Source organism: Stegastes partitus, unplaced genomic scaffold (genome assembly GCF_000690725.1).
Source record: "Stegastes partitus isolate 25-593 unplaced genomic scaffold, Stegastes_partitus-1.0.2 Scaffold105, whole genome shotgun sequence".
NCBI lineage: Eukaryota > Metazoa > Chordata > Actinopteri > Pomacentridae > Stegastes > Stegastes partitus.
This window is the reverse complement of record NW_007577836.1, coordinates 707,927-723,514: the sequence shown is the minus strand read 5'-3', so window position 1 is coordinate 723,514 and position 15,588 is coordinate 707,927. Positions and strand designations below refer to the sequence as shown.

The following is a 15,588-nucleotide window of genomic DNA, read 5'->3' as shown; positions in this document are numbered from 1 at the left end:
TTTTGTCATTTCTACTGAGTCAAATCCACTCAACTTCAGTTTGATTGATTTTTATCGCAACCAAAGAACAAAAAAAAAAAGTTTTCTGAAAATCAACAAAAATTGAGTTATCTGTTTTTGCAAAAACTAATGGAAACAGATCAGATGTTGAGAGGTTGATGTTAGCTGTTGTCTTGTTGTTGGAAACCAGTGGATTGTTCTCTCTGGGTTGAAGGTGAGTTGTTGTAAAAAAAAAAAAAAAAAAATCAAGTATGAGTGACTGGTAAACAAAGTATGAGATGGACGGGGGAGTCGGTGCAGCATCGGCAGTAATGTGGGCGTTGTGCCGAGCTGTTGTGGTGAGCTGACCTGAAAACCAAAGATTTACCAACCAATCTATGTTCCAACCCTCACATGTGGTCGTGAGCTCTGGGTTGTGAGTGAGCGAATGAGGACACAAGCAGCCGACAGGAGTTTCCTCTGCAGGGTGGTTGGGTTCAGCTTTAGAGATAGACCTCCTTAAGGATATACATATGTGGAACTCCCAACTAGTCAGTCAGAACTGATGAAGCGTCTTGGATGACAGGTGAAACGTCTTCAAGGAACTCAAGCAAGTCCAGTTGTTACGATTAAACTAGGAGACTAACCATGACCTGGATGCCTGGGAACCTTCACAGACAAGATAGAGTGAGGAGCTCTGAAGGGAGCCTCGGTCAGAATCGCTTCAAAAGAATCCAGCTGAGTTGGTTCAGGCGTCTGATTAGGACGACTCCTGGACACCTTGCTTTGGAGGTTTTCCAGGCATATTACATACCTCATCTGACTTAGATATTACATATCTCACCTGACTTAGGAATGTCTTGGGATCCCCCAGGACGAGCTGGAAAGCCTTGGTGGGAAGAAGGACGTCTGGAATGATCTGCTTAGTCTGCTGCCACCGTGACACCAGATAAGCAGAAGATGATGGATGGATGGAAGACTAACCAGTTAATCCTCTGCAGTCCATTAGCTTAGCTTAGCGCAGAAGGTTACTCTGCTTGGTCACACATTCAACTCTTAAGCAAAGAGCATGAGGTAGGTAAACTTTTGGACCCAAAACTTGTAATTTAGTCCCCAAAATATTCCTTTAGTGCAGGCTAGCATACAGAATCTGTTCAGTGTTTGCAATAAAGCCTGTGATGGACTGCAGCTGTTCTTATTGCTTTCTAATGAATACTTTGTGGACCATTAAATGAGTTTAATTTTAAACACTAGTTTTGTGGAGAAAAATATGAGATTCCAAATTGACCTTGAGTGTTATTACAGTAAGTAGCTCACTGAACACAATAAAGTTTATTTGCAATTTTTTTTTGTTTGTTTTTGTGGGACTGACATTTGAGGAAATTCAGCAGAAGGCCAACAGCATCCAGTTCAGCCTCTGCAGCGAGTAGAAAAGAAAGTCGTTTGGAGAGGAATGCTCTGAATGTAATTTCTTTCAATTAGGTCTGCTAACTGCTCCGGTGGGTTTGATTTAATGTCAAACCACAGTGGATTGTTTGAAGACACGCTGGAAGTACAGAAGGCACAGAGGTTACGGGGAGGAGCTGAGACAGGAATGCAGGGAGAAAAGCTAGGGAAATTAGGTAAAAGAGAAGAAAAAAAAAACGGAAAAACAAACAGAAGACAGTGAAGGAGAACGGATGAAGGAACGACATGAGGAGGGGCTGCTGAGAGATCACAGGACAGAGAGCTTCTTTGACAGCTAATGTGACATGCGTGACACTGGTTTAGCCTGAAGCAACATTCCCAGGTCAGAGCTGTGTGTGTGTTTGCAAAGAAAAATAAAGAGATCACAGAGATGTTCTCTGTTGGCTTTCACCATCACATGATGCCGCCTGCTGTCACACTTATCAAGACCACACGCGCAAACACACACAAACACACACACAACACACACACAGAGTACAGTCAGACCAATAACAGGCAAACTTAAATGTCGTAATTAAGAATTGACTGTGTGTCCGATCACGTAATGGCTGGAAAATCACTGCTTTTCTTAAAAAAAAGACACACAAACGACTACTTTCTTATATTTCAATTTATTTATTACACTCGATGAAAAAAACAACAACCCCTACCTCTTGTGATACCAGCTGAGGCAATGAGTCCCATTAAAATAATGAGGCACAAACACAGTCACACAACAAGACCTCACTAACAGGCCCGAACAGTATAATACAGCAGCTGACGGCCACGCAGCTGAAAACACACCACGTCAGTAGTTCAGTAACTAGTGGGGAAAACACACAGAGACGATGCATTCGAAAGTATTAATGTGATAAAGTATGCAGAAGCACGCAAAATGCTCGACACATACGTACATTTTACACACAAAAACAAGAGCATTAGTTGCTTTTGAATCTTTTCCAAGCTGCTGCAGTGTGTATGAGCAACACGTAACGACACAGCGCAACACACACAAATATTGTCCATAAAATGCAGAGCTTAGCACGAGATTCATAGCGTCAAAGTAACATTCATGATCCAGGCTGCGAAGCCTGACAGGCTGTCTTTGGTAATCGACCCTTAACCCCCAATTTAGCATAACGCCGCTGAACTTCGCCCCCCACTCAGTTCTCCACATTTGATGTTATTTACACCTGTTTGCCTTTTTTTCTCTCTTCACACATCTCACACTTGTTGTACAGCTTATTGAAGTGCACCGGCGCTCATGTCTCCTCGGACAGGGAGTATGTGCAGCGCTCGGGTTGGAATGAGTTTCTGTGAGGGCAGATTTCCAAAAAGCACATCTGCAAAGAGTTGAAGGACACTTCATATGATGTAGATGAGGCTGAAAAGGGGCCTCATCCTCTTTAAGTCATACATCAAAAAAAAAAACATTGTTGGGTTTTTCTTTTTTTTTTTGTCCCCATATCTCTTTTCTCACTTCCAGGCCTCTCTTCAGGCCGTGGTGGATTTGTTGGTCAGGCGGGAGTGGCTCTGTTCGGAGGCTCGGTCGGTGACTTTAAGCTTCATGCACGACTGCTTTTCGTCCATTAACATCTCCGCCGGTAGGCACCAGCAGCACAGACAGGACTGGAGAGGAAAGAGAAGTGATGGGGGGAAAGTGAGACAAACGAAGCGACAAAAGAAAAAAACCTAATTCTCTTGTTCTCTTTATCCTCTTATTCATTTTTTTAAATTTTACTTATTAGAATGGGTGGTTCTCAGCTTATCCTTGATACTTTGGGGATGTTGTTAACCTGATCTTGCCAATAAAGCATGCTGAGTAGCTTTTATTTTTAACGCAGAAGCTGTCCAGTTTAGTCGCTTATGTTCGGCAGAGCTAGTATTCGACCCTTTTGTTTGCTTGTTGACCAATTTTCGATTTTCTGATCTACTTTTGCAATTAGTAGCATTGTTTTCTCCCTTTTTAAAAAAAAAACAGATTCCAAATAAAGAAATATTAAAATGTGCCATTCTGTTCTGGTACAGCCGCCTCTCTGTCTGTAGTCACAACTCTGTGGTCTTAAAAATGTCCTGCCTGCAGCACTTTCTGATTGGTCACATGTCAGGAGTAATAAGTCTGTCAACACCGAAGGAGAAATCTTGTAAAGTTTCTTTTATTTGAATACGTGTCAAACATAAATAAATAAAGCATTTCAATGAGGTTTTGTGTTGGAGTTTGTGTTTTCGAGACATAAATTTTAATTTTTACTGCAAACGCATGTTGGTCACCAGTCAGGTTATTAATAGTCGGTGTATAATCCACTCTCATGCCTGGGAAGCTGGTTAGCTTAGCACAGGAAATTATGTAGAGTTTCTCATCAAGAAAGCGCACGTTTACCAAACTATTGAGCTCATCCCCTGAAAGCGAGTTGCATCTTACCCTGAAGCAGTTCTTGAAGCGCTTGCTGACCATGTAGAGGGCGATGGGGTTGATGCACGAATTGATCGACGCCATGTTGATGCCGATGTAGTCCAACACCAGAAAGAAGCTGAAAGGGTTACAGAGACATATCAGCAATTCACATCTTCTTCCCTGAGCCACTTTCCTACTAAGTGATCTTGTAAACTGTGACATATGTCTGTCCTGCCGTACCTGAGCAGTTCGCAGCGGTTTGGGTCTTTCTCGTCGTAGATGGTGAGCTTGAGGATACGGCTGAGGTGGAGAGGCAGCCAGCACAGAGCGAAGACCAGAACCAGACAAAACACTGTCTTAGCCACTTCCCTCCGCTGAACGAGGACAAACACACATAAATCACAGAAATAGCTGCGGTCAGAATTCGCCCATAAACGAGCTATACATCATTGGAGACATATGTGTACCCTAAAACTCAAAAGATCTGTCATCATAAATGTCATTAGATTAAGTGGAGAGTGCGAGCTTCAAATTAGGCTGATTTAAAGTTGGTTGCTGAACAGAATGACTGTAGTTTTGTTTTGCTGTGATAGGACTTTCCTGTGCATCTGTGTAAATGTGCAGATGGTGTTGTGTCAAGATCTGAATACAAAAGACTCCTTTAGTTCAGTTCTTTGCTACAAAAGCTGGAAAATTTGACTTTAACTCTAAATCCATAATATGCTCATAGTCAGTAATCAATTGCAAATCGGTTTGTTACAGTGACAGCTGTAGTCTAACCTGCTTGAGATGGTCGCTGAGAGCAATCTGCACGCCGTTCTTCTTCCTCAGCATCTCACAGGTCATCAGCGTGTAGAAAATAGCAGTGCAGGCCAACGGCAGGCAGAAATAGGCACCGAACAGCCACCAGTCCTTCGCTGATTTGTAAAACTACACAAACAAAACAGGAGAGCAGCTTTGGATTATGCACAAACATCTGCGCTGGAGAGCCTGAGTTAAAGGTGAAGCATGTCAGCAGCAGATTTAAAGTGTATCCGCAGCCTGACCTGGAGACGGCAAACGTCTGTTTCAAGTTGTTGTTGACGTGCTTTCAGAAAACAGTTCATCAAAAGAGCTCAGTGGAATTAAAACGGCTCATTTTTGTTATTTGAGCTGGACTGGAAGATACTTGAACACAGACATATTTGTATTCACTCATGCAGGCACTGCGGTACTTTCGGTCACCCAGGAGAGACGTAGTCGAGCTCTTGTGATTTATTTTTTTTTCTTTTTGCCAGTGTTCCATTCTCCGTAAACTCTGTCTCACCCCTAAAGTGTGCATATAGAATATATCTTCACATCCGGTGTTCGTAGTTGCACCTCCGTGTGTCTGCGCATGTCAGTATTTATTATATGTCCATGTGCATGTTTGTAGCGTGCACAGCTGTGTCAACACACTATTTTTCTGCACTCTGAAATACTGGCCTCTGAAGGCCGGTGATTTGTTGCAGCTCACCCTCATGAATTCGGTTTTCTGCATCGGGTGCAGCAAGCAGATTCTCAGGTGTTCTCCTTTGTAGTCCATTGTGATCATGTCGAAGGCTATTGCCTCTGGCACTGCCAGGATGATGGATAATATCCAGATGAGTGCAATCTCGATAGCCATCCATTTTGGAACTCCGATCCCTTTGATACGACTCCAAGAGGCCACGGCGCGATACCTGAAAGATCCGTCACGTGTGAACTTCATAATTCAGCAAATTAGTTCAAGAAGCAGTTTGACATGTTGGGAAATATTCACTGTGACACTGAGAATTCACTGAAAAAGATGGTTATGGCAGGTTCATATGCTAGAGATGCTAAATCAAGCTAACTACTGGAGCATTGAGTTAGTTTTCCTAATTTAGCATCTCTAAACCATAATGTGCTGCTGCTGCTGTTACACTTCAGTTTTTGCTGTAATTAAACGAACAAGGTACATTCTGTGATTTCTTTTTAGACTTCGGACAGAGCCACATTGTTTAGCCCTGCTCCCAGTGTTTGTGCTAAGCTAACACAAGCTAATACTATCGCTAATAATGCTAAGCTAATATGGACACAAAAGAGACATAAATTTTCTAAGTGTATTCTCCAAATTGTCAAAGTTTTTCTCTACGATTTAGTATACATTTAACCCTAAGGGTAGGTTTCAAACATTTAACCATTAAGTTGGGAAATGTTGAGTGTTCTTGCATTGTGGTTACTTTTTATGCACCAGTTTGCGTCCCCCTAAAATCTACGTCTATAAATTTAAAATCATGTTAAAAACCTGAACAGACTTTTTGTCTTGATCTAATAAAAAAAACAACAAAAAAAAACAAACAACTGGTAAAACTTTTGTTGTTGTTTTTTAACCCTGTAAGTCTATGCAGGTCAACAGTAGCACATGAACATTTTGAATATGAGTGTAGTTCAGAATATGGTCGTCAGTAAAGCGAAAAACAGTCGGTGGTGGTGAAGTCAAATGTCAGGTCAAAGGTTATTCCTCTGACATTGTTTCTCGACTCTCTAGCTACACTTTGAGGAGATGAAAGAAGAAGCGAACATGACAGGAAGTGTGAGTTTGGACTGTTGTTGGCTGTTTACCTGTCGATGCTCAAAGCGCACAGACTCAACACTGTGATCCCCACCGAGGATTTCTGGACGAACGGCACCAGCTTGCACAGAGTCACGCCGAACGGCCAGTCCTCCGCCAGGAGCTGCAGAGAGAGACGGCAACAGACAGAGCTGATGACGGAGTTAAACCACGGTAGGAAGTGAAGCAAATTGTCTGGCTCCACAATCTGTTTCTCAGCCTCAGGCATCCAGCGCAGACCAGATATGCATGAACCTGAACTTATCGGTTCCTGTGAACATCCAGAGCTGTTTTTTTTTCTCTCCTTCTTGTCAAGTTGAACATTTTGGGCTTTTCTTTAAAAACACAGAGGGGCCTCTGTGCCTCTGTTTGACCTCCAGGCGTTGTAACCCACTGAGGTAGCTCCTATGGAGAATAGGTAAGCTATGCGAAACCTGTATAATATGGGATTTTTCATGCTGTCTTCGGATGGACTGGAATGTGGGTGGAAATCTATTTAAATCATATGTGACCCTGTAACGCTCCACACCACCCGGGTCCGTCCTGTCTCTTTTCTGGTATGTAACTGTGACCAGTTGTTTTAGCATGCTTGCCCCCTTACCCAAATATACTCTGTTCTCTCTCTCTCGCTCGCACAAAATGAGCCCAACAGATAATAACATGCCAGAGACATAAGGGGATATAGAGGGGCTCAGAATCCAGCAAAGTAATAACAGTTAAATCTGCTCCAGAGCCTCCTTTCAGGAGTGTGTCGGTGAGTGTGAGGGATGGTGTGTGTTTAAAGTCCTGTGTGAAGCAAAATACGTGTATAGGACCTGACAAATAGTGTAATAAACTTTATAGGGAGTTAACTACAAGTATGACCTGAAGAGCAAAGGGAGTTTTGCATTGTTGCCGGGCCTTTATGGTGTAAACCTTTTGATTAACGACACTCTGCCTCACCTTGTAAACATTAATGGGAATGCCGATGATGATATGCAGCAGGTCTCCGAGTGCCAGGCTGGCGATCAGTATGTTCGGCCCGTTTCTCATGCATTTATTCTTATAGATGATCCTCAGAAGGGTGGAATTGCCGATAATACCGACGACAAACACCAGGCAGGACACCACCGTGTTGATGTACTTGAAGGTGTCTCGGATCTCCGTGGGCCCGGTGCACATGGGAGGCAGGCGACGGCGGGGCATGGTGATGTTGGGCCTCATCGGACCCTGAACGTCCCTCTCCACCAGCCCGAGTCTCTGGGTGGCCGTCAGAGGGTTCTGGGGAACTTGTTTCTTCGGCTCCAGCTGCCCGCTGGACACGAGTACGTGAGCCGCCAAGAGGAGTAACTCCAAGCAGAGGAGGCGAGTCTTCATCCTGGAGTTTGATTGTGAATATGGCTTTTATCCAACAAAGCGTCCTGCTAGTTCCCTCTTTAATGGGCCTGGAACACAAATTGCAGGAAAGTGACTGCAGGAATATTATTACCACATGAAACCAAACAACCTGGCTGTGTATGTGGCTGCTGCTGCTGCACACTACGGTTCATTGTGGCCTCCAGCGTTTATTATGACTTCAGCTCACTTAGCTGTCAGTCATCTTTATATAAACGGACTCAAAACTCACCAGAATCACGCATCCACCATCACAGCCAATTCTACATTAGTGTTGGGGCTGTATGAAAATAATCAGAGGAATAGGAGAAGGCTGTGAGGGTCAGAAAAGTGGGAAACCATTAAAACGTTGTTTTTTTTTTAGCCAGAGGTGAGCGTCTTTTTACTTTTAGGCGTCTTTGGCAACTCACTTTGGAAAAATGTTAAAGTCTCCTTCCGCTCAAAAATGTGTTTTGGTCAAAGTTGCCTCTCTTGAATGTTTAAGAAGAAGAAAACTGTTCAACAGGATTTGTGATGTTGGAAATAATCCCGACATGTATGGTTTCTGACTGAGGGAAGAAATGTAGACAGTGTAATCTGATTAATAAAAGAGCATATCAGGCAAAATTATAATTCAAATTATTCCTCAGGGGAGAGTGTTTTGCATAAATACATACTGAACATGCCTGGAGGGGATCTCTATGGGTTAAACTGGCACGCAAACAAGTCGTGCCAGTTTATATTATATAATTCTGATATGTTAAGGAGACTTTCAAGGAGAGGAATCAAAGAAGACATTGAAAACTTTGCAGAACTTTTTCTTTCTTTTTCTTGTTTAACATACTAAAACACAATAAACTCCCTGAATCAGTCTCCAGTCACGCCCTCTGCAAGACTTACCGAGCTCCAAACAGAGGTAGAAATCCTCCAGTATTCGTGCCTCTGAGATCAAAGTTCCCCCGTAACTCTCGGGTGCTCAGGACAGTAAAAGACTCCCAAAGCAGAGGGATGTTGCTCCAGCAGTAGGGCTCCAGTCATCTCCACCAGCAGCCGTCCGCTCTGTCATTGGTGCCAAAGTTTTCTTTTCAAAAAGAAAAAAAATAAAAATCTCCAGGTCTTGTGAACCAGAGCTGCTCTGGAAGTTCACTCCTCTCCAGCACTGACTGCTCAGCCTCAGTGTTCGCAGTCTCAAGAGCCTGCAGAGATCCCTGCCCTCCAAGCCCTCCTCTTTTTAAGGAGGAGGAGGAGGAGGACAGATGAAGGCAGGATGTTCACAAGTTATTCAGCGCTCATCAAGGCGCTGCTCTCATTTTAATGGCAAACGGGGGAAAACACATAAAGCATTTGACGTTTGTGGCTCAGTGATGAGTTAATCGGGCCTTATTTTGTGTTGACATTGTTCTTAACCGTTCCTTCATTGCAGCTTCATTTGCTCTGTCCTGCTCTTTTGTAAATATCCAAACACAACGCAGTCATCAGCCCCCGACGTTGAGTCATTTCCGGTAATTCACAACCACAACAATCGCGTCACCTGGATGTTTTCAGAGGATCAGCGTGCAGGCCGTGTTTCCTGAGCTGTTACTCACTGTGGGAAGAAACAACAACAAGACGAAGATGCACGAGATGTCAGCTCCTGCCAGAACTGTGCACGAGATGGAAGACACACAAGATGGCACAATAACTTATTACTAAAGAAAAGCACTTTAAAAAAGTTTAAAGTGGAAGACCAACAGCTTGCAGCGTGTTACTGTAATGTTCAAAAACTGTAAGACAAACAAACAAAGGGTGAAAATAACAGCAAAAACTACATATTTTCCAGCTTTGAATACAGTAAAAGTAATGTACTCTTATGTGTAATTTTACAGTCAAATCTGAAATGAAGCATTGCTATTTGATAAAAGATTATTGTTATTGACATTACTTGGCTGTTTTTTGTTGTTGTTTTATTACAGGCAACATGTAAATACACACTTTTTCTTCTACTGTTTTATAAAATATCATCTGTATTTTAACAAAGCGAGCAAAATCTGTAAAGTAACAGCTGAAGAAATGTTTTGCCATTTATTAATCCTTAATACAGCAACACATTTCTGCTGATTTAAATGCAGTCAGTGTTGTTCTATGGTCACGTATTAGTATTTGTGAAAACACATACTTTTAATGTGGACATTGTGCACAGTTGTGGTCGGTTCGGTTTGACATTCAACATGTGAATTATTACATGTTTCTATGATTTTACATCTGTAGTTTAACAAAACAGGCAAAATCTGTAAAACAACAGTTAAAAAAAGGATTTATCATATTTCAGTCCTTAATATACATATTTTTTCTTTCAAATAACAGCAAATATCTGTACAAAAAATGCATTTTTTGCCAATTTTAATACAGCAAAAAAGTGTCACTTTACAGTCAACATTATAAACGTATTAATTAAGATTTGTAAAAACAGATTTTTAATGCGCTTGTTATTTAAAGTTGATGCCAGTTTGTTTTTTTTGTTACAGTCAACATGTAAATTAACTATCTTTTTCTGTGATTTTACAAGAAACCAACTGTAATTTAATGAAACAGACAAAATCTGTAGAATTTTTTTTTTACATTTAAAAAAAAATAATTTTCCAATCCCAGTGAACGTGTAAATTAACATTTCTTCCTGTGATCTAACAAAACAGGGAAATTGCTGCAAAAAAAAAAACAGTAAATACTTTTTAAAAAATGTTAAAAACTGTTTTTAAAAAATACTTCACAGTGTATTTCTAAACATACCATCCACAATTGTTGCTACTATAGTTTTGTGCACTAATGGCACATGATCCCATTAGCTCCTAGGGTTGTTTGTACTCGTTGTAGACTTAGACTGACTTTATTAATCCCAGAGGGAATTCTGTACAGTTTTTACAGTGATTCTTTATTCTAAATGTCGATGTCAGCCCATGTGCATTTGTTTTGGGGTTTTTCTTTCACTCCTCTGACAGATAAATGTGCCACAAGTGACTCCTCTGTCACCGTTTCACTTCTTGTGCTGTAAAAACACGTTTCTGGCTGCTCACTGTACAGACACAATGACGCACTATGTAAAATGTGGTGTACATGACAGTAAACGCCAACAGTCTCTCCTCATCTTTTTCACCCCGTGATATTTAAACTTCTGTCATCGTACTGATATTTTCATATTTCTCCTCTCTGCTGTGTGGACCACACCTGAACTGGACCCGAGAGGCGCTCAGATTTTCTGAGAAGGTTCTCACTCTGAGGCCAGATTGCAGCCGGCACCAGATGTGGTTCTCTGCTGACACATTACATCTCAGAGGAGCCTTCAGAACTTTTTCTGGGTGTTTTGTTTTTTCTTCTTCTTGGTTTTGTTAGGATATGGTTCTTTCCACCAAAACCACCTTGGCGAGGTCACCACAGCTACTTTATTTTTATGCGTCACCATAATTTAGATAAGTGTGCGCAGACTTCTCAGCTCAAGATGAGAAGTTTTTTCTTAATTTTTTCCAAATGAATACTAATTAAATCCCGTGTTGTTCATAAGTTAACCTGCAGGGATTTGAAAATGTACTTCAGATGTCATGTAGAACCCAAACAATTTCTACAATAGGTTTGGTTTGTGTTGTTTGTTTGTGGCACAGTGAAAAGACAAAGGTGTTTGGGCTGAGAAAAGTGCCCGTTGAAAAGGTGACACATGTGCAATGATCATTTTTACACTTTATTTTCTGCACTAGTTGGTTTCACTTTTCTTCATGCATACTTCAGGTAAGATGACCCAGTACAGATCTGCATGAACATTTCTAGTTGAAACACACGGTAACTCATCCTCGTACGATAAAACGTGAAGCGTCTCCATGTTTCCAGGTCAGTGCTGAAGCTTTGTTTGGGTAACAGATAGGCCAAGATGCCAGCAAATTAAAATATTTCATAGAGGCAACTGAAGGCCTCTAACTGGAAACATCTGGGAACTAGATGGGTGTTAATGTGAACAGTCAGCTAACTGCACATCATTTCCACCCTTTCACTAACTAGATTGCTCGTTCTCCACCCCGCCAGTGTTTTGTTGTTTGTTCAATATATAGATAACACGGCTCACCGCAGACTTCGCCTCATGGCCCATGTTGGGTTCTTCCACCAGCATTATCAGCACTTCAACATGCGCTCTTCCTCCTCTCCTGCTCACAGCTGTGTTCGTGTTTAGAGAGCGTTGCACATACCATGTGACAGCAGAGCTATCTCGATATCACGCCTCAGATGTGAGGAGCAGTAAGCGAGCCTTGTGAGCAGAGGAACAGTCCTCTGGATCAGGTTCAAGCAGCCCGAGGCAGCGAGCGTCGAACACTGGGACCCTTCACAGGACTCAGAAACTCCGGTTTGTCATGAAGGGGAAAAGTGATACGCGCATTAGCATGAATGTCAGCGGAGGCACATCAAGCTCTAAGTAAAGAAAGGAAAGACTTTGGTAAACTTAACAGGACAATGTGGACAAAAAAAAGTTGATGCACATCGAGAGCTACAAATCTCCTCCGTGGTCTTACATTTACAAGCTCAGTAACGGAGTGAGCGATGTGATTTATCTTCCACTGGTTCTGGCTCAGGTGTGGGTTGTCCACTAATCATAAGATTGAAACTCAGTAATTATATTACAGCTCTGGAGTTGACTTGCTTGCAATCTTAAGGCCAATTTATGGTTTCTGTCTGTGTCGTGCACAGAATACGTATCAGAACGTGTTCCACATCCTGGGCTCTGTTCTTGGTAAGTGGCTGGATGGAGTTTTTTTTTCGAGGTGTGCGATCGGGGTTGTTTGTCAGGTCGATAGTGCAAAAACTACCAAACTGTATTTTACAAAGCTTGGTAGAGAGGCGGAGTATGGCAACAGGAAGAACACATTAACTTTGGGTTCAGATCCAGACTGCTTTTTATTTAAGCTGTGAAATCGACCTTGTTGCACAATGCACCAAGCGTCTGTCTAGTTTGTTGCTTTTATGCCGTTCAGTCAGACACATTCAGTGTAAAGCAGCTCTTCTTGCTGTCTGGATGTTACCACTGTGTTTTCTGGTGCACTTAACATTTCTGTGTACGCATTCCCCCCCGATTAGACCTGAGCGATGAAACAGTGATGTGTAGATGCTTCAGCTGCAGTGTTTGATTGTTTCACTCAAATGCATCAGATGCAAACTGCCATCAAACAAAAATGTAAAGTTCTGTTGCATGAACAAACTCCAAGCAGGCTCCCCATCATATCAACTGATAATTGATCCTCATCGTCCTCTGTCACTCTCCTCATTGGCTTCTATGCAGGTCTCTGCAGGTGTGCTAGTCTGTGGCTGTCTGGGACTTTGGTTGCCGAAGTCTAAACCTACAGACTAAAAACAACCACAACCTTCATCCAAGTGATGTACTCCCAGCAGACTGCTCCAAGGCTGCTGGACATTGGGTGCATACATTACTCCTGGTCCAAACCAGAAAGTCTGGACTTCAGTGGATGTCTGGCAGCTTTAAGTCAGTGCACCTCCAGTATCAACCTAGTGTTCATAAAATTGCATTCATATACAACTTAAATGCATTTTCAATTACGTTTTGAGGAGAACATATTTTCTACTGATAGACTGGTGACCTGTTCAGGTGAACCTGCCTTCACCCTGAGTCAGCTGTGATAGACTCCACCCCCCACAACCCTAGTGAGGATTAAGCGGTGTCTAGATAATGGATGGATGGATGGATGGATGGATGGACATTTATAACCCAGGCAGTAACAGCTGATAGTAGCAGGTCAACCACCACAAAAAGAGCCTCAATGTGCCTTTTTGTAAACAATTGAAGAGTTCATTTGCAAAACCAGATATCTCCATTTTTGTAGATTTTCAGAAAACTTTTTTTTTTGTTGTTGTTTGCCTGAGATAATATCAGTCAAAATTAAGGTGAGTGGATTTGACTCAGTAAATGACATGACAAAAACAGAGATAACTTTAAAGTTTGACTGACATTGTCTCAGGTAGAGGATGGGAAAGTGGGTTTTCTGAAGATTATCTGTTTTTGCAAATGAACTCTTCACATGTTTTCTCTTCAACTGTGACTTCCCAACTTTATCCACCGGTAATGAACAAGCGAATAGATATCGATTGATGATGAATAATTACCTCCACAATTTCAGGTGGCTGCTTGTTAAAGCATGACGACTCTATTTATTCTGCTTCTGCACATAATACACAAGATGTGACGTTAGCGTTGAGGGTTTGGTGCTGACAGAGTTGGGTTGTTTTCCCCTTGAGTAATCAGCAAAGTAATGTAACTACTTTTTTCACGAGTAGTATGAAGGATCTAAAAGTCTAAAGTACTTGTTCGTCTTCTACTTTGAAAGAAACATGTCAAACTTTTACGGCGCTGCCTATCAGTCACAGTCTTTCTTGTCTGTTGCTGACTTACGTCCTAATAAATGTTCTACAATTTAGAGCACTCATTCCTGTCAGCAGCATTGTACTTCTTTTTTTTTGTTTTATGAGACCATTTGCTGGTTAATGTGTGGAGGTCTCCCCCTCATGTCTCAAAGCCGGTGTCTTAAAAAGCAGAAAATTGTCTTCAGATCCTGCGAGGACAAAGGGCTGGGTTGTTTTGAACAAGCGCAGATTCACTACCGACGGTGTCAACGTGAGGGCATCTTACCTAACGCACAGTGCTCTGAGCTTCCTCTGTTGGAATAAGGACACACTGATGTACAGCTAATTTATGTTTTTGTATATGTGTGTGCGCGCTGGTGTTAGGGGTCAGGAACGACTGACTGACCTTTGCCCCGCAGCCCTGAGAACTCTGCTGTGGGTTAATAAAGAGGAATTAGCTGCCGTTTTATTAGAGCCATAAAAGAAGCATCTCCTGGTCAAGTCCTTTTATCACCTAATCAGTTCTTCTTTCTCTCTGTTTGGTCTCTTTTGTCCTTTCATTTCCGCTGATTGTACTTATTGAAGCTCCACTGAGAAACAAGCCCGTATTTCTAACAAATCAATATTTTAAATGCACAACATTTTACCCTTAATGTGAACACTTTACAGCTTTTTTCACTCTCGCTGCATCATCAGTTGGTGACCATTTCAAAGGTTGCTTTTTCACTCTAGCAAAAAAAAAATTAACAGCAGTCTTTAGGGGATGTTCTACTTGGACATAATATACATCATTCTGTCCTCAAATAATAAAGAGAGCAATTTTGTGAGGAAATGTCTTCAAGGTGTTTCCCATCTGCATCAAGGGGGCAGAGCATGTGTTTCTTGCCAGCAGTGAGCCAAGCTGGAAGTTTGAACCCACAGAGACTAGTGAGTTTATTTACTCTTGAAAATGAGTTCGAACCCCAGTATTAACCCCTTCTTCGCTTCCCTAATTGTATCTGTAGTTAAGGTGGATATGCTTAGGAAAACTCTGCTGCATTGAACGTTAACAGTAAGGTGTTTTTTTTATTCCCCACCAGATTGAAGAACAGTTGTGAATATTAGCTGCAGGCTGATGGTCACGTCCTGCTTTCTGTGTCCACGTGACTTAATTCAACCTTGTCTCCACAAAACGTTGATTTTTGAAAGAATAGTTGTTGGGGTTTTTTGCACACATGTAGTAATGGAGGTGACAATGTCTTTATTGTAGATTTATTATTAGTCTTATTGCACTTTTGCCTTTATCCAGCTTCTGTAACATGCACATTTCCACATTAAGGAATTGATAAAGTTTATCTTATCTTTAAGATGGAGCCACAGGTTGTGGAACCCTTATTCTTACATGATCTTCCTATCTAAACTTCATTTTCATTGATTGTTTATTTTCTGTTTTTCTCTTTACAGAAAATATATG

The 15,588-nt window shown here is 41.7% G+C and overlaps 1 protein-coding gene across 1 annotated transcript; it reads right to left on the bottom strand.

Moving 5' to 3' along the window:
• Positions 1 to 2,038: 2,038 nt before the first annotated feature.
• Positions 2,039 to 8,965, bottom strand: ednrba (endothelin receptor Ba). Its single transcript, XM_008277690.1, has 8 exons — positions 8,667 to 8,965; positions 7,356 to 7,837; positions 6,425 to 6,537; positions 5,316 to 5,520; positions 4,601 to 4,750; positions 4,061 to 4,194; positions 3,848 to 3,956; positions 2,039 to 3,054 (listed from the first exon to the last, which is right to left on the bottom strand). The coding sequence occupies exons 2-8, from the start codon at positions 7,767 to 7,769 to the stop codon at positions 2,920 to 2,922; spliced, it is 1,260 nt and encodes a 419-aa protein (XP_008275912.1). The 5' UTR covers positions 7,770 to 7,837; positions 8,667 to 8,965; the 3' UTR covers positions 2,039 to 2,919.
• Between the last annotated feature and the right edge of the window lie 6,623 nt (positions 8,966 to 15,588).

Bases quoted from the DNA above. Each gene is read 5' to 3' on its own strand.
- ednrba (XM_008277690.1), bottom strand. From the start codon at position 7,769: ATGAAGACTCGCCTCCTCTGCTTGGAGTTACTCCTCTTGGCGGCTCAC. The intron at 6,538-7,355 runs GTGAGGCAGAGT...CTCTCTCTGCAG, and splicing joins TTCCCATTAATGTTTACAAG to CTCCTGGCGGAGGACTGGCC. The intron at 3,055-3,847 runs GTAAGATGCAAC...TTTCCTCTCCAG, and splicing joins GCTTCAAGAACTGCTTCAGG to TCCTGTCTGTGCTGCTGGTG.